Here is a 26909-nt window from a genome sequence, read left to right as displayed (position 1 = left end):
AAAAATAATATAAGATTTAGTGTTAGAGAATTGAAGTCTTATTTATTAAAATGTAACTTTACACATATGACGATCATTTACATACGTATATAAAACACAAAAATTACACGTCACACATCGATTGTTGTGAATATATAAAAAATGTAAGAGAAAACAAATCGATGATAATGAAGTGTAACACATGATCTCTGTGTTATGACAAATGTACATACATTAAGATTGTGTACAAATTGTGTACAATACGTCAATAAGTGATTTATTTATCAATCACTTTATAAATTACATTTAGTAAGGGCGCTGACGATCTCTATCTCTGTCTCCTCGGCTGAAATCACACAAGAAAAATTAATGACAAATTGTTATTTTCAAGGACACATTTAGTACAACTAAATAATTCTAGGAACCAACCCTCCACCGCCTCTCATTGGACCGCCCCGTCCGCCCCTTCCACCCCTATCTCCACCACGGAAGCCTCCTCGGCCACCCCTATCTCCACCTCGACCACCCCTGTCACTTCTGAAGCCTCCTCGACCACCTCGATCGCCACCGCGATTTCCTCTTCCACCACCACTGCTACTACCAGCACCTTCTGGTTTTAGACTTTTGCAAAGGTTACACTGGTCCCTCCAAGCAAAATTTGTATTACCACATTCTGGATTAGGACACCTATTTAAACAATATGAAACGAATTTATAAAATATATAATTTATAGTGGACTATATATATATATATCATTATATAGATAAAGTGAAACGGTACCTCCAATCTCCTCCACGACCACCTCCATCACGTCGATCATCACCACCACCACCACGATGATGATCATCTCTGTCACCACCACCTCCGCGGCTCCCAAAACCACCACTTCCACGACCTCGACCACCTCCACCACGACTTCCACCACTACGATTACCTTGCCAACTGCTCTTGTGCTGGGCAATTTGTACTTTTATAGTTCGACCTTTGAATTCTTTTCCATCAAACCAGTCTATCGCAGAACGCGCAGCATTCTGATCATCGTAAGTCACAGTAGCTTCGCCTTTTGATTTACCAGTATTTTTATCTTTGTACATCCATACTTTGGGTTTTCCTGTCCGCTTGTCATGCTGTACACATTGAAAGATATTAAGGTTAAATGTTTATTTATATAATATACTTTGTGATTACTATCATTATTTGTATATAGTGAAGTGACTTACCTTGATAATACCAATGGCTCCAAAATGTTGACAAATTTCTTCTTCCGAAATTGAAGGATCCATACCAGATACAAAAATAGTATCTTCTTGTGTAACCATCCCATCGTTGCCACCACCGCGGTCACCGTAGCCCCCTGTAATTTGATAGGAGTTAACATTTCACCTACCATAGTACTCCTTGAAGTAAGGAATAATACTTGCAAATCTACTGTCCCTAAACCTACTCAAGTCTAAGCTAACAAGTGGAAAACTTTTGTATCGGGTTAAAAACAACTAATAACACAGTACACCTTGGAGGAATGAAATTTTGCAAACCATTTGGAATTTTAATCTAGTATGCTTTTTTTTATATTATAAGAAAATCCCATATAAATACCTCTCCCTAATGTATCCACATTTCATATTTAAGATAATTTTAAAATGGTAAGTAAACTTAAGCACTATTATTTTAAGCAATTAAATACTTTGTTCCTCTTTCTTCTTGTAGTATTACCAATATATTTAGAAGTTATTACTTATTGTAACAATGAAAATGTAATAACTCTTACTTTCTTTAATGACCATTACCCACAAATAGTGTTTCCAAGTGAAAAGAAACTTCTTTTCTATTATTATATACCAAAAATTTTGTAATTTATGTATGTTTGAAAACATACAATTACTTTGACATTAGTTTTAGTTTCAGGATACATAAATTTTGTCTTGCCTACTAATAAGTGATATCCCATGACAACACTTAAGCTTTCTTAATTTGTTCATTTATTATACCTCTATTATTTGATATACATATTATTATGTCTTCAATACCTTGTATAAAATTATCAATTCAAAGGCTTTTTTTTTTGTTCGACCCGTGCAGTAACAAAAGTATTAGTACTCATTGGCCTAACATTCTTAGTAGCATATAACAATATGTAGAGAACACAAGGTTGCAGCTTAACATACAAAAGGGCTGCAACATTATTTTTATTCTTACCATTTCCCTATATTGTATTTTTGGGAAGCCTTGATTAATTAGGGATAGGTAGATATTTAATTCACCAGCTGCCTTTTATATTTGCTTAATATTATCCTGAGTTATATTTTAAAATATTAAGATATTGGAGTATAAGCAGCACAAGTGCTGATTAAGGGTAAAGATTTTATACCTTTAAATGTTTCTTTTTATATAAAACAGCTCGTACATAAACATGGTCGTTTTTATACATACACAAATGAAACTTAATGTGCCAAGCGCATAGCGCATTTGTATTTCAAATCAGTATAATTAAATGTGTGTAACCTTTTAAATAAAAAATAACGTTACCTGCTCTTGTTATAAATATTATAATACGTAGAAGCGCATAAAAAATTAACATATATTTATTGAAAAAGCAATTGGTGATCAACGCAGTCTTTATGATGCTGCAGTAAAAAATATTATCACGTATTTTTACACCTTTTTTAAAACTAGATTGCTGAATTCTGGCAGAGTGTTAATTACCAGAGAAAATGAATCCCTAACAATGTTGCATAGCAGCCCTTTCATATAATACGAGTAACCGAGTATTTAGATTTTAAATATTAGAGTGAAAGCTTGAATAGCACCAGACCAGTACAGACAGTCTGGTGCATTTACCTTTGTTATAACCACCACGGCCACCGCCACTGCTAAAACACAGAAGCAGATATACCAATGAGTTGACTCATGGACAGACTGATCGATCGATCGATGCATGGCGAATCAAATGCTGCTCGCCACCTCTCTTCTTGATGTACCTACTGTCTAAATGTCTGTGGTCACTATATTACTTAAAACTACAGATAAGTCCCGTATATCGTCATGTTAGTCCGTTACGTCCGGCATGCAAAAATCATGTTCTTTTTCCGCATAGTTGTTATTAATAACTTTGCGAGAAATAAATTGGTCAAGACAATCCTGCGTAAGAGATTATCCTATTTGCGTCAAATGTACATGAATCTTCTATCTGAGTATTGACAGAGATTACTACGTATTAATTAATATTTGAAGCATATATATAATAAAATCAGTAGAGTAAAGATGGGAATAAAAAATTATGAATTATATTGGGTAAACAACTGTGATGTTAGTACAACATTAATATCCTATTACGAAAAATAGACAAAATATATTAAAGAAACACCAATATATTCAATAAAACTCCAACTTATATAATAATACTATTTCTATTATATAAACTGCAATCTCTCTGTTATATGAAACTTTAGGCGTCTTTTGATTGTCTAGTCGATAACCCTAAGTAGTACTATTCAGACAACAGTGGCCCCAGTGGCAGTATAAACCGCTTTACAGGTATAATCAATACAAAACCATTATGTATACACATCATATTATCACTTAATGTAATATAAATCAGTATGTACCAGACATTATACCATCTTACGTCATTTGTCATATACAACCTGTTTATACCTTTACCAGTTATACCTGTGTTAAACCTGTAGGCACACTTCAAACATATTAACGCCCAATGGGCATAAAGCCATTTGCAAAGAGACAACAAGTTTTCATTACTGTCATAAGAATTTCATTTCATACCTTGTTAACTTCAATGAATATATTTACCTCTTCATTGATTAATATTGTTGATACATAATTCAACTTTTTTTTATTGGCCTTATATTTTTTCGCTTCATTATATATGTATATATAAATAATACAAGAAATAAACTTACTTGTAACTACCGCCAGAGCGGTCACTGTATCCCCCGCGGTCTCCATATCTACTGCCACCACCTCCTCCTTGACCTATGTACATAAACATATATATATATAACAAATCATATCTTCAAAGTAAAAGTTACATTACATTTAAATTAGTTATAATATTTAAAATACCTCCACCATAGCCTCCACCAGAACTATTACGATTATAGCCACCACTGCCTCCACCTCCATGACCATAACTGCCACTATAATTGCTACTGCTACCATTTCCAGAACCACCTCCGCTGCCATAACTATTCGGGTAACTGTTTTGATTTTGTGATTGATTGTAGTCTTGGCCACCACTGGAATTGTAACTGTTGTAACCGCTGCCATAATTGCTTCCACTACTTGGTGGTGGTTGACTATATTGATTGTAGCCACCACCACCACCACTGCTAGAAGGTGGCGGATACGAAGTATCTTGACCACCAGAAGGTGGTGGCTGACTGTACTGATTGTACCCCTGTTGTTGATAATTCGAATACTCTAGGACACATATAAAAAAAATTGAACATCATTGTAGAATTTGATAGAAAACATTAATTGTTGTATTAAACTTTAATTAATATGACATGAAAAATTTAAATTAAAAATTATATTTCAAAGTTCAGATTTATTTTTATCATGTACCATTTCATTAGTTAAATTTTTTTATATTTGACATTTTTCTATTAGTAAATGTGTGTTTTGAAACAAATGTAATTCTTACTTCTATAACTTAAAAATATAATTATAATTATAGTATGAAGAAAAATTTATTCATGGTACTAGCGATGTAACTCATACTTCATTATGGGTTGAACAAAAAATACGCGGGATAATGCAAATTGTGATGAAATATCACAAAAATTTAGCTATTATATATAAGATATATATATTATAAGAATGGCATTTAAATATCAAATTATACAAAATGGAGTAAAAAAGTAGGACGAGACGCTTTGGATGCCGATCGATAAGTTTACGCGAAAATGTACAGAGTCAGAAAATCAGGGTCGTTAAATTTGTATCCTAGCCCATCATTTTACATAATTGTATACAATTACTTATATTTAAATATAGTTTCGAATAATAGTTTAGTAACGCATTATAAATTAGATAAAATAGTAGAAGGAGCTTTAAACGTGGCAATATAACAAATTATAGTAGCACGTACTATTCAAGAAATTTCTTATTGAAAAGTATTCTCCTAGGTTGATAAAAAATCAATTTTCTGCTATTGTAAAGAGAATTACAGGTTTTAATGTAAAAATTTGAGGTTTTTTTACTTACGGGTATCCGTCATCGTGCTTGCGATCAAATTGCTACACGGTACAAAAAGCGCGTAATGGCGGGAATGAAGCGATTTTCCAACAACGAATCTGAAAGGTCTTCACTCAATGGTAGAACGGTAGAACTTAGCGTTTCACTACCGGATATTGGCTATATCAACCGGAAGTCTTCTGCAATAGATGGCGTTGCTACTGAGTTGAATTTTAAACTGTTAGTTGACTATAGTAGTAATATTTACAAATTCTTTGAAATTATGTACTGTTATGTAGCAAATAATATTTAATTATCAATGTGATATTTCCAAAACTAATTTGTAAAAGATGTTTCACAAATAATTTTAATATTTTTCCAAAAATTTTCATAAGGGAAAGAAGAAAAAGAATAGACATTTTTATATTTCATGATTTTTTTATTAATTTCGTATCATAATGCTACATATGCTTTAAATTCTCGATACAATGCATGATTTAGATTTTACTTTTGAACAAACTTGATAGCATTTTAAGAATCATCATAAAAAACATATTTAATACAGTAACATTACTGCTGCCTTCTTTAATATATATATATATATAATATTTACATCAACAGTAATACACCAATATTTTCATATTACTAATTCGTCCATGTTTATACCTTATAATTTATTAATAAACTAAATTTATTAATATTTATAAGGATTTGCCACTTTTTTATCAAAACGGCTATTGCTGAAATTAACTTTTGCTTGTGAAAAATTGATAGACTCAATGAATCGAATAGTATATATTGCAACATGTGTATCTCGTACCTATATATGTAAATATAAATACGTTCCTATATCATTGATTCTATAGTACATACTAATAGTATACAATCTTCTAAGGAAAAAATTTTACATCTTTAAACACAGTAAAAGAAAGACTAAAGTTTCATTATCAAAAATCAGGTATCATATTTTGAAAAGCACGAATAATGGAAATAGATTTTATAGTATGTATAACTTCGTAATAATCGAAAAATTCCTTGATCAAAAATAATATGTTCATAACTTATATTCTATATGATAATTACCTATACATGTATGTTATTCTTAATGAAAAAGATAAATTTGATTTTTTCTACAAAAATTGTGATGTTAAATCAAATGTTAGATATAAACAGAAAAGGTGAAATTGAAGATCACGAATTGGAATGCTGAGATGGTGTTAAACCACCACTATATTCAGGGCTGTGTTTTTGTTTTTTTCTCTTTTTCTCTTTCTTACGCTTTTTTCTAGCTTCTTTCTCTTCATCATGTCGTTTTTGCTTTTTATGCTTTTTCTCATGGGTATCTGAACCGCCAATATCTGTTGCTGTTGCCTCTTGACCACTAGGTACTTCTCCTGGTTTATGTTTATGTTTTTTATGTTTATTTTTGTGTTTTCTTTGTGGAGCTTGATTAACATAACGATATTGCTCCGGTAGCTACAAAAATATATAAGCTTTTTATGCTTGTTATTTGAGTATTTTAATTACTTAATTAACTTTTGTGCTATAATATAATTGCATTTACTTACAGGACCAGGATGTAAACGAAAACCAGCTAACTGAACACTGGTTAGTGGTATTAAATCTTTTCCTCCTATTGGAGGCTTTTCAATTACAGATCTTAATGAACTGAAATACGAAGTTATAATAATGATTATAGAGTATCTGAAATATATTGTCTAATATGATACATAAAAAATTATATTGATGTACCTATTATCCAAATGACCAGGTCTATCTATAATTCCAGGTAAATTTGGAAGAAACGATGAAAGTTGTTCTTTTAGTTTTTTCCCACTAAATTTGCTATAAGAATGTTCTAGCCCATAATAGGTCATTAAATTTGTTGCCCCAGTGAGTTCACTTTCTCCTAGAAAATTTTAATAACAAATTATATATTTGTTTATGATTATAATTGTTATGATTTATAATTGTTTAAAACACATCGAAACAAAATGTTGATATACCTGGGGGTTCCTTCATCAAGTAAAATGGCCCACTGTGTACAATGGAAGGATTTTTACCCAGGGAAATGGTTGTCTTAAGAGTCCCCGTTGAATCTTGACGTGAAACAACAGGGGATCGTGCACCCCTGGGTGATGACTTTGGTGAGTATTGCTCCACTTTGCTACGAAACTGATCGCCCATCATCATCCTTTAATTTTACTTCATGACAGCTTCACTATAATTAATAGGCCCTAGTAGAGAGCATTAATGATAGTTAAAATTTTCTTTGGTGAACCGATATATGTTTACACTGTGCATTAAAAGATTCAAACAACTGATTACTATCATAAAATGTACAACGAACATATACTACAAATCACATACTAAGTCTACAATATGTTTAATGTTCTTCTAATTTCCTTTAACTCAATTGTACAAAATACGTGTAATAACATTACACGTTTGAATTATCACCGCAATCTACTCTTCCATAAACTAAATAAGACGCTAAGTGATAGTTTTATTAGCATCTTGTCTCATTACTTATTTGGTTTCTTACCATTGACTAAGGACAGAATAGATGTGATATCATATGAGACTACGAGACTCCATGTCTCATGTTCTGAAATACCGATCATGCAAAAAATTGGAAGTTTTAGTATTCTATCGTATATGTTATATATAATTTCATATTAAAATTTCGTTTCAATGTTCGATTATAAATGTAATTTTATTCTACATTGAATCGATAATGTCGAAAATTACATTAGAACGATAAGACGGTCTTAAACCCCTAAAGCAATGCAACACAAAAATGAATTGGGTGTTAAGTCTATTTTATTCCTAGTCTATGTTCTTACACAGTATGTATAGAACAGAATTATTATTATTTGTAACAAAGATCCATATTTTTAGTTTTCAAAGAAAAAGTTAATCAAGGTTTTATGTTATTACAGTACTTAATTATGCATATACTGATGTAAACATTATAGATAAACTTATGTGTGCTAACCTTAATAAACTATTTCTTTCATCTTCATTTATTATCGAAACAATGTACTGTTCAAAAATTTCTTATTTTTTATTTTCTCATATTAATATATGATATAATACACCCAAAAATCTATACTCTGTACACAGTTGATCCTAGATCAAAAGATATACAGAGTATTTATGTATATAGATAAGAAACTATAAGCAAAGGAAACTTATCATAAATTACATGATTAAGAAGTTCGACAAAATTAAAGTACTATATAATTAAAGTTTATTAAAAAAAATGATAAATTTATATAAATTTATATTTGTACTTATTTTTGTCCTTTTCGTATATGTTTTACTAAAGGAAATAATATCTTTTTATTCATATCACTTTGATTCTTAAAGAAATATTTGAAGAGTATATGCATGTAAAACATTTTCTTTCGATATATTTTTTCAGTATATTTCTGATTGGTATCTTTTTTTTTCTATAATTGTAGAAAATAAAAAATGTATGTTATGTAATACAGAATTTATTTCATATTTTACTCACATAAATTTATTTAAATTACTGTTGTATATAAGTAAACCGTAGTAAGGTTATATTTACATAATCATCGATAGATAAATTTAATCGTTCATAAAATTCTTTATAATATCGATGGTTAGTATCCTGTGTATTTTTATTTCCTCTGAAAGTAAGTTTTGTATTAATTGTGCAATATTAATATTACGATACATTAAAGTTACATACATTGGTATATGACCGGGTCTGTTTGTCCGATTTGATTTGCTCATTTCTCAATAAGATAACTGTATAATTTCAAGATTTAAAACTTAATTTAAATATGTCATATAAATATTTTATTTTCACAGTTACTAACGTAATCAATTTCAAATTTTCTGTCATAGGTGATATATAGGTGATATATATAACGGCTTGTGTAAACCCATAAAATTTGTCGTATTTGCAATTTTTCGAAATAGAAAACCATATATTTCTATATCCCATACCTTCCATGTACACAAAATAGCTTTAAGAAGTAAACCTAATGAAATTTAATTTGATTTGGCATGAATAAAACAATAGCTCTGCGAAGAAATTTGATTCCATCAATTTTATGAATATTTTTAAATCTATTGTACTCATTTATCACTAATTTACTCATTGTACTGATGCAATATTAATAATTTAATCATAGGTTTCTGCTTTAATGTTAATGGGTGATTGCAAAGCAATTGAATAAGTTCTGTGTCACTATGCTGAACCGCAATATTCAAACGAGTTAATCATGTCTTCTACAATTGACATCTGCATGCTAAATAAAACCATTTATAAAATTAATATTAGATGCATTTAACCGTACTCTCTATTAATTAAAATCGGTGGTTAAGAATTTTTATATTTGAGAGAGCGCTTCTTTTGCCATGTGCACGTGATGAATGGTACAAACTAGTAATTATTTCTAACATTGTCATTTATCGATTTTGCCGAACTTGCAGAACTATTATAACATTTATTCGACGGTGCTCAAAAGAATTTAAAGGTTAATATTAGCACAAATAAAACAAAAGATGTAGATCCGATCGTAGATCTGTTCATGATATGATGCATATGAGTGACACGACACCGTTGTAATGTCACAGGTAAGTATGTAGATAGTAGATATGTATGTTTCTAAGTACATAATCTCGTCATGGGCATATATTCCTATGTCCATGGTAATCGCGTAATAGACTGTTGCGATGCCATACCACGTCGCAGTGATATCGCAGCTGTATCACTGTGCGACTCGTCAGGCATCTGTTTTTACATGTTTCGAATTATACAATGTACACGAGCAACATCACGATAACAATATTTAGCAAGGACATGTAACGTAAAAATAGAGCATTAAAGTATATACATAGTAATAACTGTTCTTAGTATGATGTCATTAGAGATATAAGAATTCAAATCTTAAGCACAATTTATGTTTGGGACATTTTTAACAGTTCATCATTCTTCATTACCTTACCAGAAATCAAATATTTTGGTCAGTTATTTTTTGAGGATCAAATTTTTTTCAGCTGCGAAACACCCAGTAGAAATTTCTTTTATCTATACAATTTTTAGAATAGTAGATTAGTAATTTTCAATAATTATAAAGGGAAATATATGAAGAACATCACACGATGTGGATATTTCCTGGATAATTTTACAATTTATTGTGAATATATGAGTTAAAAAAACGAGAAGTGAATGTATAAAATGAGATTTGGACAAGTGAGAATTTGAAGTAAAATATGAATATTAAAAATATAATTTTATGAAGATTTAGCTCTTCAAAAAAAGATTCAGCCCTTCAACTTCAAGATTCAAGAGATTCATCTTAAAAGTGATATATCTTTTTATGCTTCTATGAAGAAGGCGTAATGTACCAAGATTTAAGATTAATTTTGCTAAAAATTAATATATTTATCATTTAGTTAATTAATAACTTGTTAAAGTTCAATGTTGTATGTGAAACATTGAGCACGAATGGGTTAAATAAAGAAAGGCAGATAAAACAATATTCCAGGATGAATGCGCTTATAAGTAGAATATAGTTATTTATTTATTTATTTTTTTGTTATTTTTTATGATTTAATTTAATTACAATAATGCGTTATTGTTCAATCAAAAGCACCACGGGTTTGAAAAATACTTACGACGCCGAATGATATAACTTTTTGATTTAAAAATGCACACGTAGGTACATGTAATTGAATGTTGATATGAAGTTTTACGATATAATATGTATATAATATTCATTTTAAAGTAACATAGTTGACACACAGTTTCGTTTTATTCAGTTACAATAATTTGCATAGTCGATTAGCAATCGGTGGCATATCGTTAACGTTGAAAAAATCTTTCATAAAATTTCGCGACTGTTTCCGAAATACACGTTGCTATAATTTACTCGAATGTTATCATTATCATCTTTCCATAGATCACGATGTCCAATTTTTTAATAAATTTGTCACAAGCGAAAATATTTTTTATAATATTTTTTTCTTTAAACGTTAATATTACAATTCAAGATGCTAGAATATATTTCTATAAGATTAACAACAAGAAGTTCGGTAGATCTCGACAATTTTCTTAATTTGCCATTAAAATATCGTTTCTTTATTTCTTCTTCTTATGCGTTAGATCTGAATATGCATTAAAAATAGTTTAAATACAAGAAAAATTTGAGGAATGATCGTCATTTTGATATCGCACAGTAACAATTGAACAGGTTTTTTGGCCGATATTAAATCGTTTTGTCTTTTTATTCCGTCGACTTTAAAAAAGCCACTTCAGGAATGGTTCCGTGTTCAGTGTAATAATACTACCGATACTATCCTAGCGTCGACGTTTAACAGTTCGTTATTCTTATTGTAAAAAGATATGGTGTCTGAAGATTAATTTGTAGTAAGAATATAGTATCATTACACGATTCAGTATAGGCATCCCAAAAATAAAACGAAATTTCCTTCTTTTTTCTCCTTAATTTGTCAAGGTAGCAGTCACATTACAAAGTAAATAATTCTAATTTTATTTCCTCTTTTTTTTTATTAGGAAAAATCTCGCGACTGTAATGTTTTACGGTTTAATAGAGTTTCAAGATAATAAATTTGTTTCAACAAGAGAAGTTGTAGCTGTAGAATACGCACAGAATACAGTATCTGGAGATATTTTTCAAACAATTATCCGTTAAAATGTTTAATTTCTCGAGTAAATACCTTGTTCGATTACGAAACATTACGGCGTATCAATGAAACCCAAACCCAAACCCGATTGATTGACATTCCTTTAATCATACACAATATATAATCGATACTTTTCATTATCTATAACATTAATTACATGTTAATAAGTAGTAAATACTGAATCATTCCCTCTTGGTATTACTTAGTCTACGTAATTCTAATTACACGCTAAAGGATCGTCAAAAATATATAGCACAAAAGATTTTCTTCGTGCCGATCGTCACGTGTCCAATTGATCGGTCAGTCATCCGCTAGATTTTCCTTTTTCCTACCGTTACAATATCATATGTTATATTATTATATACGCGTTTTAAGCATATACTGATCAAACAACAAGGAACGAAAAGGAAAAATTACTCAGTCTCCTCGGAACGTTTGCTCTATGGAAGGCCGTGTTTGGTTCGATCGACAAGAACATTAAATGTCACTCGGTGTAGTTTGTATAGATACATTTATGTACTTTTTTCTTTCTCTCTTCTTTTTTTTTTACCTTTCTGTATTTTTCTTTTTTTATTTTTTCTGACAATGGTAAGACGATGGATTATCGGTATAACGGTGCTTTACACTTTACATTCGCAGCAGAGGACGAGAATAAAAAATTTCACGTACTCGATAAATCTCATAATTTTATCTTCTTTTAATTTTTATTGAATTTGCAAATACTTTCACGATAAGACATTGTTAACGTGATTGCTTTCTATTAATGCCAACTCGTAATAGAAATTATTAGTATCATTCAATAATAATGTTTGTCAAACAACTGGAAGCGATAATCATCGAGGATTACAATCGAGTTGTGAAATTTTTATTTTCGAAAGTTATTTAGTCAGCCATAGAAGTGAATATCATTGAAATATGCATTGACACTCATCAATACTTCATTGACAATAAATGTTGCGATTATGTATTTTGTACACGGTTAGAAAAATTAATTGACGATCATGTTTAAAGTAAAGGAGGCTTGAGAATTATCGGTCATGTCGGCACGTTGAATATAAGGTATGAATCCAGTAGAAGATATGTTGTTATAACTCTAAATACCGACGATTTCATTGGATTCAAATTGATATTTGCAGTACTCAATATACAACGTGTTTCAATATTTCATGTATTTGTGTACCTTTAACATTTATCTCTTGCCTTTTGCAAAGTAAATTAAGGGGTTGAAATATATAATAGTGGTATAAATAAACTTGATCGAACTTCAGTTATTTTGTTCATTTTTTTCAACATATTATAGGTATATGTATATATATTTATAACAAGATATACATATCCGTAGATGTGAAACGTAATGAGAAAGTTATAAAATATTTTCAGCATCATCTTTCGCTCTAAATTTTGGTAAGAAATCATCTACCTTTTTCTAGGTCACCGAATTAGAAGTATCGTTTCATCTTTTCATTTCATATTAATCATTTTCTCATACCTACTATGTTTATCTATCAGATCTGGTGCTATGTCTATCTTCGAGCTAATTCATGAAAAAAACTATTCGTCGTTTTTCTCTCTTTTTAATCAGTCAGAAAAGTCGTGAACCAAGTTTGAGGGTAATTTGATTCGAATAACTACGATTGTTTTCAACGATTTCAGTCATCGCGCTGGTTGTGCCTTTTTCTTGCGCCTTAAAGTTTCATCGTTTTCTGCGGAAAAATACAAGAGTACACTGAAACCAAAGACGCTTTTATATCCATCGGCTTCTCTTAATACTTTTTAAGGATTTCGAAAGATGTTGAAAAAATATTACGCAAATTTTTCTTTGTTACTCATTTCGATGATCGATGACCACACGATTAAGAAGTTAATCAAAAGAACTATTGTCTCTTCAGCAGACTCTTGTAAGCTATGAATAGTCTTTCTGAGCACCGTATTTGTTAAAATAAGTGTAGTCTTTCTCAAGCACGTACCGCTATGTTCATAATAAAGACAGAATAGTCAAATGAAGAAGACGTCAGAGAGGGAACATTCGCCAAGAAAGCCCAAAATTTTTGTCTGGTTCCTCTTTGCGTATACATGAGTCCGAAAACATCAGTTCGTTACCCTCTTTCCGTGTTTCATCGATAGGATCTTTCACTTTCTTCAAATACATTCTCGATAGTTTCGTGCTAATTTTGTTGCTGTTCGTCGAGTTGATATCGATTTAGTAGATCAGGTGGTGCTGGTATGGATATCCCCGTGATTGGGGATTTATTTGAAACTGAGTCGCGCTGGAGTAAGGATCGTACGTCTGTAAAACGAATGAAATACCAATACGATTCTAAATCGAAGAATTTTGTAAATTTTATTATAAGTATAAATATACTTTATATTTCTCAAGATCATTTATTTGTAGATTAATGAATTGTTTCTAGAGTTCATCGGATGTATTACCTGCGAGCGTTTCCTGGAGACCATAAACCTTTTCTCGGGGGTATTATAGTAAGTCTGTTGAGGATAAACCAAACCAAACTGAGGACTGCCGTATTGAGAAGTCGCATCATATTGTTGTCCGTACTGATTCTCGTATTGTTCGTAATAACTGGATGGATGAGTACGAACGATTCCAATATCTGCCGGTGATAAAGACTCTACGCTGTAATGTCGAGGGGGGTACGCCGAAGAATCCATCCAAGGAATGACTTTGCAAAGTTATAATTCAGAATGTTAAACATATCAAAACAATATCAATACATTCAATTTTAAAATATTTTCGACTTACTGTTTCGAGCATCTTCTTCTTCAAGAAGGTTGTCTTCATCGTCTACATTTTCATATTCATCGTTCATATATTTATGCCAGTTTCTATGAAGATATTTTAATTGAATTAAAACCCAGGATAATTATATTGTTTACAGTTAATTGCACATATGTATATTATTATTACCGCTTGTGGCGTTCATTTTCCCATAGGGAGAGGAGTGTTAAAACATCTTGCGGGTCAATATCCAATTCTCTTTTAAATCGTGGTTCCTGATAAATCGGGACGCTGAAAATCCAACATTCATGTTTGAAACATATTTAAATAAAAAAAATTAATTTGTAAAATCATATATATATATATATCTTCGGATAGAGTTCTCATTGATATTCGGATAATCTGGCAATCTTTCGAGGTTCGTATTTCTGAACAATATCGATTTTCTATGGAGGTTGAGTTTAAAGTGCATTTATTGCATGTAATGCAATCATGCGTGCACAGTATCATTGAGCATCAGTACGCGAGGTACGTTGAATGGAAAAAGCTGGCAAACAAAAGGACGACACTGAGCCGCCAATACGACGCGACGAGGAGATTGCACTGCACGCGTTTGCGCTGATACGATTTGTCCTAGGTCAGGTCCGCCGAGCATGCTTGGTACATCCTCTGTTGTGGATGATCGATATGACGAAACCGGCTAATATCATCAGCTGATTGGTTGGCCATATGCCAAAACGATTTGACTCGTCAGGTGGTTTCATTCAGCTTTTCCATTTACTTCTTTGGTATTATACATTCATGTAAGATAAACAAAGAACAGGGAAACTGTTCGAAATGTATCGTGAATACCTTTTTTAACATGGCGGGAAATTGAACAGAAAAAGATACAGATCAAACAAAACATAACGTTAAAAATAATTGATTTCGATTAATTAATTTGAAATTTTAATTGATCTATGAAAAAGGACGAAAGAAATAAAATGATTCGTGGACATCTGGTCGAAAGTTAATGATACTAGGTTCCATATTTTGCATATCCAAAACCTGAATTTCTATTTTTCCAGTTTCCGATAACAATAGTATCTATTGTTAAGTTGAAACTAGTTTGAATTTAGTTGGTTGAATATAAATTCCGGACAAACTCCGTGAATTACTGTACCTCATGGAGTCGGCGCTAACTAGGAGCCTATTCTCGTAATAGTCAAGTCTGACCTAGTTTTACTGGCTGGTTCCATTCAACTTTTCGTGGACCCAACCCCTGGAAAGCTACCCTATTGCGTCACAAGTATCGAACGTCTCGATGACTGCGCCAAACTGTGCATATAATACGTGTTCGTACATCGCTGTGAGAGAATTTGCACGTTCTCGTGAACGTGCGCAGTTTATTGGAAAATTTTTCAGCTGACGCGATCACTTTGTCGGACATGTAAAACTTTTTTCGAGGATAACTTTTTCTTCCTACTATATGTACATACTACGTTATTAGTTCTTGCAACCGTTAAGTTCGTTACTTTGATTATCGTTTGCAAATTTTAATTAAACTAATTTAATTTAACTATATCATAGAGATATATAAAATTCGCTAACGATATGATCTTTATACTTTACTAACTTTTTCCCTTATTAATGTGAATATAAATTAATTAATATTTAATATCGAATTTTTGTATCTTTTTCTATTATTGAAATGTAACTCAAGTACAATATTTAAAATGTGCTATATCCAACAGAGTGAACATTACTGCGTTCTGTCACATTGATTTCGCAATACCTGCAAATTATTTCTCCTTTTTCCTTTGATGCCTTGGCAACCAAGGAAATTGATATAGAATTATTAAGCCCGACAACGAAATCTTATTACCAAGAGTCAATTGGTCGTAAAAGCCATCTTTTATATTAAAAAGTAAAAAAACAACTTATAATCAAATATTAGAATTACGTTCAATCTAAAGAATTGCCTACTTTTAAATCATTTTTTCTATGTAATGGAAATTAGCTCGTCCATAAATGTATTAGCGTACATGTTCACAAAGTGACCTGTGACATTTATTTACAGGTCAGGCGATTCACACTTGTAACTACGTTTGAGAGTAAAAATAAAAGTTTGACGTAAGAAACTTCAAAGTAATTGATCATTCTATGACGTATCGTACAGCGTCGTCGTCTACGTCACTTATTTAACGATGACGATTCTATGTAAACGCTATAAATACCATCGATAGCCTTCGTTACGAAACTATCGACTTCCGATTTGAATCGGAACATCTAGAGTTTCCTTATACTATCGAATGTATATATATATAGTCTGTTGTTAAAGAGAAGAAAAGTACAAAAAAGAAAGAAAAATATCGTGTTTATATTTTACAATTATTCTATACTATTTCATGTGTATATATAGTTTTTCGTTATAGCCTAAAATTATTGTAGATCAAAGCAGGAGAAAACCAATCCTATATGCTTTGCAGATCAACTTCGATAAGGACAGCTTCTCGAAGTCGTATTGAACCGGCTTGGTCGTCAAGTCCACCGCCGTTTCTGCCGAGGGCAACGCCCTCGCTAGCCCTCTCATCCCCATTCAGAAGAAACGTCGAAGAAAAAGAGGGATGTCCCGAGCAAGAGGGCGGGAAGGGTGAGTTCTCGCAGGGGTGGGAATTACAGACTGGTTACCGAGTCGATTCACTCTGCCCAAGGCAGCTTGTTCTACAGGTGAATTCGCCCTAACACATCCTAATCTCATCGCAACGCAACGTCAGACAATAGAAGCAATATGATATAAATGTCTCGTAAACGATATTCACAACTTGACGAAATTCTAAGCTGACTGAAGGAAGTAGATAGTATGACAATTGATCGAACAATCGATGAATCAGATTTAAATTGTTTAGTAAATTCCTTTTATAATTTTCTACTTTTTCCTTTATTTTCTTTTTTTCCGTTTAATAATAATAGCCAAAAAATTAATACGATTGACTCACCTTCTCTTTACTTGCACCTGCATAGATTGCTGAGTAGATGTTGGAGACTGGAAGGAGGTGGTCGTGGACGGTTTCATGGTGGTAGATCCGGTGACTGTTGATTTCTCGGATCTCTTCCGACGATCATCGTTCAAGTAGTAACGAGAATACGACGGAACATCCCATTGAGGCATGTCATATCCAAATTCGTTCATCAGGATTTTTCCATATCCCCTGAAACAGAAACAGAAATAAGTTATACATTAGTTAATACTCACTTTGATGTGAAATTTAAAAAATGAAGTATTTTAATTTATTGAGAATACGAACTCGTAATTTCTATCAAATGGAGAAAAGGAATCACGGTCGTAGAGAGCGTTGTTAGGTGCATTAGAATGAGATGGTTTTTCTTTCTCGGTAAGGGCTGCTTTCAATCCACCTAGTCCTGATGCAGCTAGAGTTCCTTAGATTAAAAGATTAATTATAAATTAAAATAGTTACAAGGTGTTAAAAATAATTAAAAATGGTTACTCTTTACTTATACTTACTCTTTTCCACGGTAGACGAATAAGATGAGCTTGGTTTATTCTCCGGCTGACGATTCTGTTGGTTGCCGTACATCAACATTTCCTGTGCCCGTTTAGCTGAAACCAAAACGTTTTATTAGTGAACAAATCATTAATCGTATTATAAACTACAAAGAACATAATATGCTTTACGTTTTGGTCTCATTGTTTGTTCAGTCTTCTTTGCATCCTCTGCCAGATTCGTTGGCAAAGGTTGTGCTACCACGAAGAGGGAATATAGAGTTAGTAACCACACCCAGTCACACATGATCTGGAAAAATTAATTGATTCATTATTGACCTAAACTTTGGTTAACTAATCTGTGAGATTTATTAAAAAGATAAAATTAAAGATTTCTTTATTGATTATGCGCAAAAGTTTATTAACCCTTTAATCAAATGTGAAATTGATTAAGGGTGCAGTTAGAAGAAGTATGGTTGCTATAAAGTGTTGTCTTCTTGCACAGATCGAAGTTTACACCCCTTACGAGCGGAGGTAAATGAAGATAGCAGGTCACTATGAAAGAAGCTTAAATGTCACATAATGCGAAATGTCAGGAATCTATTTCCATTGCATGTAAAAAATTAACGGACATACATGTCGGAAGTTCGATAGGAAATTGTAAATGTTTGTACGATTTCGTAAAGATTTAAACCCATAAAGATGATAAGTCTTTTTCTTTAAGAATAGTCGATGATTCAATATTTTTTTCGTTAAAGTAACAATTTAAATTACATTCTACTGCAAATAATAGTATCTAATTTTTCGCAATTTTGAGAAAATAATAAATTTCTTAATAGCGAAAAATAAATTAGATTTGACAGCAGTCTGAAGAACAAACATGAATCAGTTGTTTAAAGTAGAATTAATTGTAGTTTATCGTTTATTAGTATGTTTCATGGCAAGTGAACTGGAATCTCACTCCAAAACAGATTCTGGAATCTCTATAGTCTTATCAAATAATACTGATAATTCAATTACATGTGCTTTTCAACATACACGCAATCAGCTTACGTCGATACACGAGAGTTTTCGCTAATTAGATATGCAATTAACTAAATCTCAGCAGAGGCATGACTCATAATCAACTACTCGTTATAGACATTCCATTAGTTTGAAATGTCAAAGTTCAAAAGGATGTTTTAATCATATATATATATATATATATATATATATATATATATATATATATATATATACATACGTAATTTAAACATTACACGAAAAATTCACTCGTTTGTATTATTTTTCCGTTTTATCTTTGTTATCTTCATTTTAAAAAATATCATATATTCTGTGATAATTATTCTCTAAGCTTAATAAATGCAAAAAAGAGTTTGTGATATGATGCTAGTGATAGCATTGAGCAATTAAATCTGGCCAGGAAATAAAGTTAAACCGGATATAGTAGACCCAGAAATCGCACACTTGTTGCGTCTAGAAATACTATAGTCATTTATCGCGTTTGTATACGCGTCTATGCAACTCGCAATTAAAAATACATTTCATTGACTGTGCTTTCATTGACAAATCCAGACGCATGTATGGTATTAATATTACTTGCCTCGATAAAATATGTTTTAACAATTTTCACGAATTTTTAACAAACAATCTAACACTAGAAATTATAGACCCTTTTCAAACATGTTATAATTTAAAGATATCTTCAAATTAAAACCATTAAATGTACGCGTGTATGAAACAAAATTCTAATGAAACTTTAAATCAGATTAACTTTTTATCTTTAGAACTAAAGTTCGAGGAAATATAGTTACATCGCTGATAAGAAATCGTCGTGATCGAACAATTTCTATTCTTACCCTCCTATTTATACCCGCACAATTTTAGCGGGTCTTTATCTTACGAAAGTTGGCCAATTAAATCGATCGAAGGATCACTGTCGTAATTCAAATTTCAAGCAAAAATATTAGTATTGGAAAGGGCCAGATGTAACAATTGAAAGATAGGTTCCTTCACCTTACTTAACGTCGACTATTCTCTTCGTTCTAGGTCTCTGGTCAGTCTTCTAAGATTTCTTCTTACGGGAGCGTTTCTCCAAAAGATGCAGAGAACTAGCGAGTTCGGCTGATCAACGTAGAATGAACGTCGAGGCTGAGCAGGACGACTAGAAAACTGGCAGAGGGTACGGTCGATCAACCACCCCCACCTTGGTGGGCGAGCACCCCTACCCTGAAAGCAACCCCTACCGCGTCTCTACGAAGTGATATGACGTGCACACGCGCACGGTTATATGGACATTCTACGCGGAACATGTACACACTCCCATTGTGCCACAAAATACGTCTGCCCACGCGATGACCTGACCAGATCCTCAGGCTATCCTTGAAATCGTCTCTTATGTCACATCTTGGTCGTGTATTATCTTCAGAATTCACCATTTAAAGAGGAGAAGTCTTCCGGTAATTTTTCGGTGGCATCTTGTTTCGATTAAGCCTAATTCTACTTAATAAAACCGGCATCGTATAATGTCATCTAGATTTTAAGGAAGCTTTATTTAGGAAACTTTTATGATAGGATGATTTAGTAGAATTTTTTATATTGTTTATAGCAGTACATAAACAGGTGAAGATAGTTTTATACAACAGGGATATTCAGCTTTCATTGAAGAAAGCAGGATGAGGCATAATCCTTCTTAATTAGAACGTGTTCTCTCAAAGTCAATGTTGTGACCGAAATTCATTCGATCTTTGAAGGAAGAATATTTTCCGAGCAATATCGTGGATCGTTTTTTCTTGTCTTCGTCCTCGTCGCAAATCCGTACTTTCTTTTGTCTCTCGAACGCAAGCGGTGGAGTGGTGGGCTGTATAGGAGGAATTGTAGCACCCTTTTCCGTATTCAGTCCCCAGCCACTTTTCTTCAGCCCCCGCAACAGGCCAAACGCCTACGCCATCGTATAACGCCCACGAGCACCCAACGCCCACACATATTTTCCATGGCGTATGAGAGAAAGGGGGAGGGTTGGGAAGGAGAAGAGAGATCAACCGAAGTGCGAAATTTTCTTTTCTTCTCCTCAGCGTCATGCTGACGTTCACATGTTCTTGCGACGAAGTATTTATCATCGATGAAGATTTTTTAAATGTTTACGATGTCATATCCTTGGTCAAGGCGCTTTTAAATTCTGTCATGTTTTCTTCATCTTGTCAAGATGTAATTCTCTCATGAATAATCAAGAATTTGACGTGTTCGACAAGGAGGAAGAAATTATTCTTTACTCTGGAAGAAAATGCAAATCCATTCAAGTTGGGTGCATAATATTTTAATCTGTTCTCTTTTAATTTGTTCGTTGTCATCGTTTTAGAAAACAGATAGCAACAACAAGTGGACAAAGAAGAGAGCAGCAGCACGGAATTGCGTACTTAGCCATAACTCTCCAAAAAGAGTCGGCGAATTCTCGGAAACAACCGCTTTAGCAAAGTATTTAACTTGAAATACGACGCATCCTAGCGCACTACGTACCCCAGTAATTGACCTATTTCCAAAGAATCGGCTGCACGCTTGCGCGAATTGAAGTAGTTGCACAAAAACAAGTATAACTCACTTGGTCGGATTTCTGGCCAACTAACAACGTTTGCGGTGATACAATTGCGGGGACGTGTATGATAGGTGCTTGAAGACAGCCATCTCTAATACATATCAATAGATTTATTACTTAACGATGACAAAGAAAAAGAAGATATCTTTAATCTCGATTTTTTTCCTTTTTTGATTCAGAAGGATGTTAATCATATTGTTCATTCAATATTCAAAAAGTAGTACTAAATATTCCTTTATTGTATTTCATTATAAAGGGACACAAAATACGAAAGGTCAGGAAGAATAGAAGCACGCGACCGTCGTTAATTTTTGCCGAAGTATCGAGAAAAATTAATGCCACACCCCCAACCATTGCCGAGGGAGATATTTTTTCTTTGAACTTCAGAGCGAATTTGCCAGACGCAATTTATGCATTTGGCATATTTATTTTATTTATTTTCGTAAATTTGTCAGAAGTTTGAGTATTCCGTGGAGGATAGATACATCCGACCAAGATAGGACCCGATGCCATCATTGTAATTACGGGGCGAGTTCTGTGAAATAATACCATTCGACGTGCTCGATCCGAAGGTTTGTTCCCATTGACGTCAGCCGTTGATTCTGGAAACGACGAATCCCCGCGCTTCGAAAACTTAGTGGGGGGCATACGCGTCGCGAGGAAATGATTCGTGGGAGGGGAACATGGATGTATTCAGGGACGTTGTACGAATACCAGGATCAAAATAATTTATTCGTAGATAATAATTGTAGGTAATAAATTACTACTATATCTGTTACCTACTTTTATTAGCAATAATAAGTTAAGCTTTAAGTCATTGTCATTATACTTTAATTCTCATACGAATAATTATTGAAATCCTTAACTTATTAAGCTTTGAGCTATTGTTATATGTGTTCGTGGAGACTTACAACTTGCAGGAAATTATTCTGTTTCATCTTAAGACAGGAATTAAAATTGCAAAATATTAAAACAGAAATTTACTATTTTTAATATCAGGAAATGAACTTAGATGTTTTTCGTATTATTTGCTATAAAAATAATTGTTAGAGGTTGAAGAAATTTAAAGAGTTTTAATAAAATAATAAATTTCAACTACATGATAGATGAATGTGTGATATTGGATACAATAGTATAAATCCATGGTGGGACAGGTATTTCAGATTGTTGATACTACCCTGTGAAGTGGAAACTGTAACCAGCAGCTTGAAGGGGGGTATCCCGAAGGAATAGATCGATGTTTCACTCTGTGTAGTAAGAGACGCCTGTTGCTGTAAAAGAGGCATAGTTTCATTCATGAAAATGGTAAAATGTATACGCATTATACCATTTTAGATCTTTGCGATAATTAAAAATTATTTTAATTGCTGATTAATTTAAAAAATCAATATGATATTGTTATATTTTTATTGAAAGACTTTTGTATTTTTAATAAATGATAGTTATACAATAATTATTTATTAATTTACTAGAAATAATCATATCATTTGTGTTTTCTAATATCAGTATTTTAGCTTCTCAATTATTTCCACGTAGAGTTATTAACTTTCAAGTTTTATGTTATTATAAATACAATTATATTAGAAAATACATATGTGTAATATCTATCCTAAATTGTATCTTGCAATTTTATATTTATAGATACTAGATACTAAATGGTGAATTTTTTAATTATGTTTATACAACACATTTTTATTGATTTCATGTTCAAGAACATTTGAATGAGAAATGTAAACAAAGGAAATATTTAATTTCACATTGCAAAGTTTGCATTTTAATAACATTATTCAAAAATGACAAGATGGCTGTGGCAATACCGCTTTCTGTTTAGTAGATTGGGTTTTTAAATACGTGATGGTGTCAATTTTATTAATATAAATATATATGTTGAGTAATAAATAAGTGGATTGCATGATCTTTGTTGATAATTAATTCATCGTAATCAATGCAATAATAAAACGAGTGAATAAAGAACAAAATATGGCAAGACAATCGTACAGTATTGTTGAGTATTATGGTGAACAGGATGGATATAAATGTGGTTATTGTAAAAGCCCAAACACAAATTTCAGTCATGGCAAGTATCAAAGCATGCAGCAAATATCAATTATGAATTTTTACTTTAAAATATTTTACTTATATATACAGTATTTCATACTTTTATTAATAGGTTATGTAGTCTCAATGATTATTTCATACATGTATAATTTTTGTTCTTGTCATGCTAAGTTTCATTTATTAATGCGTCAATGTTATTTAAATAATATGTCTTGTATTGCATCTTTTTCTTAATTGTAGTACATTTTAGGTATGGGCACACATAGATTGACTGTTCAAGATTACCAAGCTCTAGTAGATAGAGGTTGGAGAAGGTGTGGTACTTATTGCTACAAATCTACTATGGATCAAACATGTTGCCCAATGTATACAATTAAGTAAGATTAAAACTTATAAAATGTTTTAAAAACGAATTTGCTATCTATTAAAAAATATGTATATGTGTATATTATTACAAATTATATTACAAATTTTTCATATATCTAAATATTTATAATAGATGTGAAGCATTACAATTTAAAATTTCTAAATCACAAAAAAAGGTTTTGAAAAGAATGGCAAAGTTTTTAAGAAATGAATTACATAAAGATGACACTATGGATACGTATGATGGAGATTTTCGTAATAACATTGGTAAAGATTTAATATGTTAAATTATTATTTAATATGCACTTTAACATGTGATTTTATGAAACCTTTTTTCATAGATATTGAAGAAATTCCTAATCACAGTAAGCACTTTTTAAAAGTTGACAAAGATATTTCTGATATGAATGTGAAATTTATTAATGATGAAGTTAATGCAAGGTTACGTCCTAGCACATCAGATAAAGAACAGAAAAAGCGTGATCTAGAAAATAAAAAACATAATACTGAAAGTATACCTGCTGCATCAAGTTATAACAATGATTCTCATAGTACACCTCAAAGTCTACAATCTGTAGAAATGAATCCTACTCGGATACCTTGTATGAAAGCAAAGCTTTTACGTAAACAACGAAAGCAAAACAAATTAATGACACAAGGAAAAACTCAGGAAGAAATAGAAGCTATTTTCAAAGAAAATAAACAAGAAAACCAGGCTAAAAGTTTAGAGCAAATATTTGATGAAGTTTATAATGGAACCAACAGATTAGAGGTAGATACACATTTATTCTATCAAGATCAGTAAATGTTGCATGCAAATGGTTTCTATAAATGTTGGTCCTCTTTTCTCCAATTTATTTAATATTTACAAAGTAGGTAGGGGAATATTGAAAAATACTCGACTGATGTTTTTACTATTTCATACTTTCTTAACTGTTCAGTTTAGTTACAATGTTTCCTTATTAGTTCATTGTTAGTTCAATTTCGTAATTATTTTGATAAATTTTTGTAAAATTTACGACTTTTATTAGCTGAAACTAGTTAGAACTTCACCAATGAGCTCTGGATATTTAAATACCTCGAAACAATCTTATGAGGTATATAAAAAATATCAAACAACAATACATGGAGTTCTAGCAGAAAAGGTTACAGAGATGCAATATATGGGATTTCTTGTGAACTCACCTTTGCAGGTAATTTTGCAATTTCTATAATTTTCTGCTGAGCTATCATAGAGCTTTACTTGTTAAAGAAGGATTATTACATTTTTTTTATTTTCATTTACATAATATCGTACATAATTATTGTTAAAGTAGATAGTTATACAACAGTATTACAGATTATTAGATATTAATTAAGAAATATGTGTATAAAATACTGTTTTGAAAATTGAATAATTGAAACAATGGTTAATTGGAGCAAAGTGGACCACATTTAAATGTGTATTCTGTACATTATGTTCATCAAATATTATTCACATGTTTAAATTCATCAGATGAAATTGGTGAGAACAATGTCGGACGAGTTTATTAAAACGCTTAAAATAAGTGCAAACCTGTTTAAAAAATATCAAATGACTATTCATGGTGAAACAGAAAAGGAGTCAGATGATAAATCATTCTTCAACTTTCTTGTAAAAAGCTCTTTACAGGTATACTTTGTATTAAGGTTGCTATCTCAATCTGATTTTATAATCTAATCTTATACGTCATAAAAAGAAATATTTGTTCACGTTGTTCGTTAATATATTAAAATGTTTAACAAAATTATGTATGATATTTTTACAATTCTTTTTATTAAATATTGCTTAAAAATTTCATTGCTTTGGCTAAAGAATATATACAAATAAGGAGTTTATAATTTTGAAGCCATGGACACCAGATGATGGACCACCAAGTGGATATGGTTCTTTTCATGAACAATATTGGTTAGATAATGAATTAATTGCAGTTGGTGTGATAGATATTTTACCATCTTGTGTTTCAAGTGTTTACTTTTTTTATGATCCGGCTTATTCTCATCTCTCACTTGGCACATTTAGGTTGGTGCATTTGGCACATTTTGATATTTGAATTATCTCCAATAAATTGTTAACTTTTTATATTTTATTTAGTTCACTTCGAGAAGTTTATTTAACAAGACAATTAAATAAAGTTGCAAAAGATCTGAAATATTACTACATGGGATTCTACATACATTCATGTCCTAAAATGCGATACAAGGCACGAATGAGACCATCAAAACTATTATGTCCTGAAACTTATGCGTGGTTTGATATTGAACCGTGTTTATTAAAATTAGATAAACAAAAATATAGCAGACTGAATGATGATATTGATGCTATTAACGAGGATAATATAGTTGATATTCGTAAGGTAATAAACGATGTTATTTTCATATTTAGTATTACAAATTGTTTAATTTATTGTAATTAATGTCATTTGTCTCCAGGTATTAATTTTGTATCGGCAAATTGCGATGCCGTATGAAATCTATAAAAAACAAGCTCAAACCATCACGCAAGATGAAGAAGATGAGATTAAAGAATATACTAGTTTAGTTGGCATGAAGTGTGCACAGAGATTGTTACTTTATCGCTGTTAAAGTATGCAAAAGGTTTTAACTTATTTATGAAAACAATCGTGTATTTTATCAAAAGACGAATTGGAATCTTATTATGGATAATTATTAGTAAGTGAAATTAATAAAATTAATAGCTTCAAATAAAGTATTTGTGATGATAAGTGTGTAATTAATGAATTCTTATCAAATAAAAGTGATTCTTTTCATGCTATGCATACGCTCTACAATATTTA

The 26909-nt window shown here is 31.5% G+C and overlaps 4 protein-coding genes and 2 long non-coding RNA genes across 10 annotated transcripts; 2 read left to right on the top strand and 4 right to left on the bottom strand.

Annotated features, from left to right (window-relative positions):
- Positions 1–15: 15 nt before the first annotated feature.
- On the bottom strand, positions 16–5357 carry LOC100645958 (RNA-binding protein cabeza). Of its 3 annotated transcripts, none has more exons than XM_003399275.3 (8): positions 5203–5357; positions 4060–4416; positions 3897–3969; positions 2818–2849; positions 1200–1333; positions 760–1106; positions 409–666; positions 16–325 (listed from the first exon to the last, which is right to left on the bottom strand). In XM_003399275.3, the coding sequence occupies exons 1-8, from the start codon at positions 5213–5215 to the stop codon at positions 286–288; spliced, it is 1254 nt and encodes a 417-aa protein (XP_003399323.1). In that variant the 5' UTR covers positions 5216–5357; the 3' UTR covers positions 16–285. The 3 variants fall into 3 exon arrangements, with proteins under 3 accessions (XP_003399323.1, XP_020721104.1, XP_048266481.1); XM_020865445.2 differs by having other exon boundaries at positions 2818–2846; XM_048410524.1 differs by lacking the exons at positions 2818–2849; positions 5203–5357 and having other exon boundaries at positions 4060–4401.
- Positions 5358–5590: 233 nt separating this feature from the next.
- Positions 5591–7711, bottom strand: LOC100645845 (mediator of RNA polymerase II transcription subunit 19). Of its 2 annotated transcripts, XM_048410515.1 has the most exons (5): positions 7543–7711; positions 7179–7409; positions 6925–7081; positions 6741–6840; positions 5591–6648 (listed from the first exon to the last, which is right to left on the bottom strand). In XM_048410515.1, exons 2-5 carry the CDS (start codon positions 7363–7365, stop codon positions 6364–6366), a joined length of 729 nt encoding a protein of 242 aa, XP_048266472.1. In that variant the 5' UTR covers positions 7366–7409; positions 7543–7711; the 3' UTR covers positions 5591–6363. The 2 variants fall into 2 exon arrangements, with proteins under 2 accessions (XP_048266472.1, XP_020721109.2); XM_020865450.2 differs by having other exon boundaries at positions 7179–7711.
- Positions 7712–8656: 945 nt separating this feature from the next.
- Positions 8657–8983, bottom strand: LOC125386024. Its single transcript, XR_007225841.1, has 2 exons — positions 8894–8983; positions 8657–8831 (listed from the first exon to the last, which is right to left on the bottom strand). It is a non-coding gene; the product is annotated as an uncharacterized LOC125386024 (long non-coding RNA).
- A 450-nt stretch (positions 8984–9433) lies between these two features.
- Positions 9434–17691, top strand: LOC125386025. Its single transcript, XR_007225842.1, has 2 exons — positions 9434–9786; positions 17062–17691. It is a non-coding gene; the product is annotated as an uncharacterized LOC125386025 (long non-coding RNA).
- On the bottom strand, positions 10715–20251 carry LOC100645727 (prohormone-2). The gene is made up of 9 exons (XM_003399273.4): positions 20094–20251; positions 18270–18387; positions 18099–18194; positions 17881–18013; positions 17572–17784; positions 14783–14884; positions 14618–14700; positions 14290–14537; positions 10715–14146 (listed from the first exon to the last, which is right to left on the bottom strand). The coding sequence occupies exons 2-9, from the start codon at positions 18382–18384 to the stop codon at positions 14060–14062; spliced, it is 1077 nt and encodes a 358-aa protein (XP_003399321.2). The 5' UTR covers positions 18385–18387; positions 20094–20251; the 3' UTR covers positions 10715–14059.
- Positions 20252–23393: 3142 nt separating this feature from the next.
- LOC100645093 (arginyl-tRNA--protein transferase 1) lies at positions 23394–26887 on the top strand. Of its 2 annotated transcripts, none has more exons than XM_020865634.2 (8): positions 23394–23746; positions 23978–24104; positions 24227–24360; positions 24435–24865; positions 25125–25286; positions 25962–26134; positions 26207–26468; positions 26545–26887. In XM_020865634.2, the coding sequence occupies exons 1-8, from the start codon at positions 23650–23652 to the stop codon at positions 26695–26697; spliced, it is 1539 nt and encodes a 512-aa protein (XP_020721293.1). In that variant the 5' UTR covers positions 23394–23649; the 3' UTR covers positions 26698–26887. The 2 variants fall into 2 exon arrangements, with proteins under 2 accessions (XP_020721293.1, XP_003399315.1); XM_003399267.4 differs by lacking the exon at positions 25125–25286 and adding an exon at positions 25589–25744 and having other exon boundaries at positions 23398–23746.
- Positions 26888–26909: the final 22 nt, after the last annotated feature.

The sequence above is a fragment of the Bombus terrestris genome, chromosome 11, assembly GCF_910591885.1.
Source record: "Bombus terrestris chromosome 11, iyBomTerr1.2, whole genome shotgun sequence".
NCBI classification, from domain to species: domain Eukaryota; kingdom Metazoa; phylum Arthropoda; class Insecta; order Hymenoptera; family Apidae; genus Bombus; species Bombus terrestris.
Note: the sequence above shows the minus strand (reverse complement) of the source record. Positions and strands in the feature narration are given on the sequence as shown.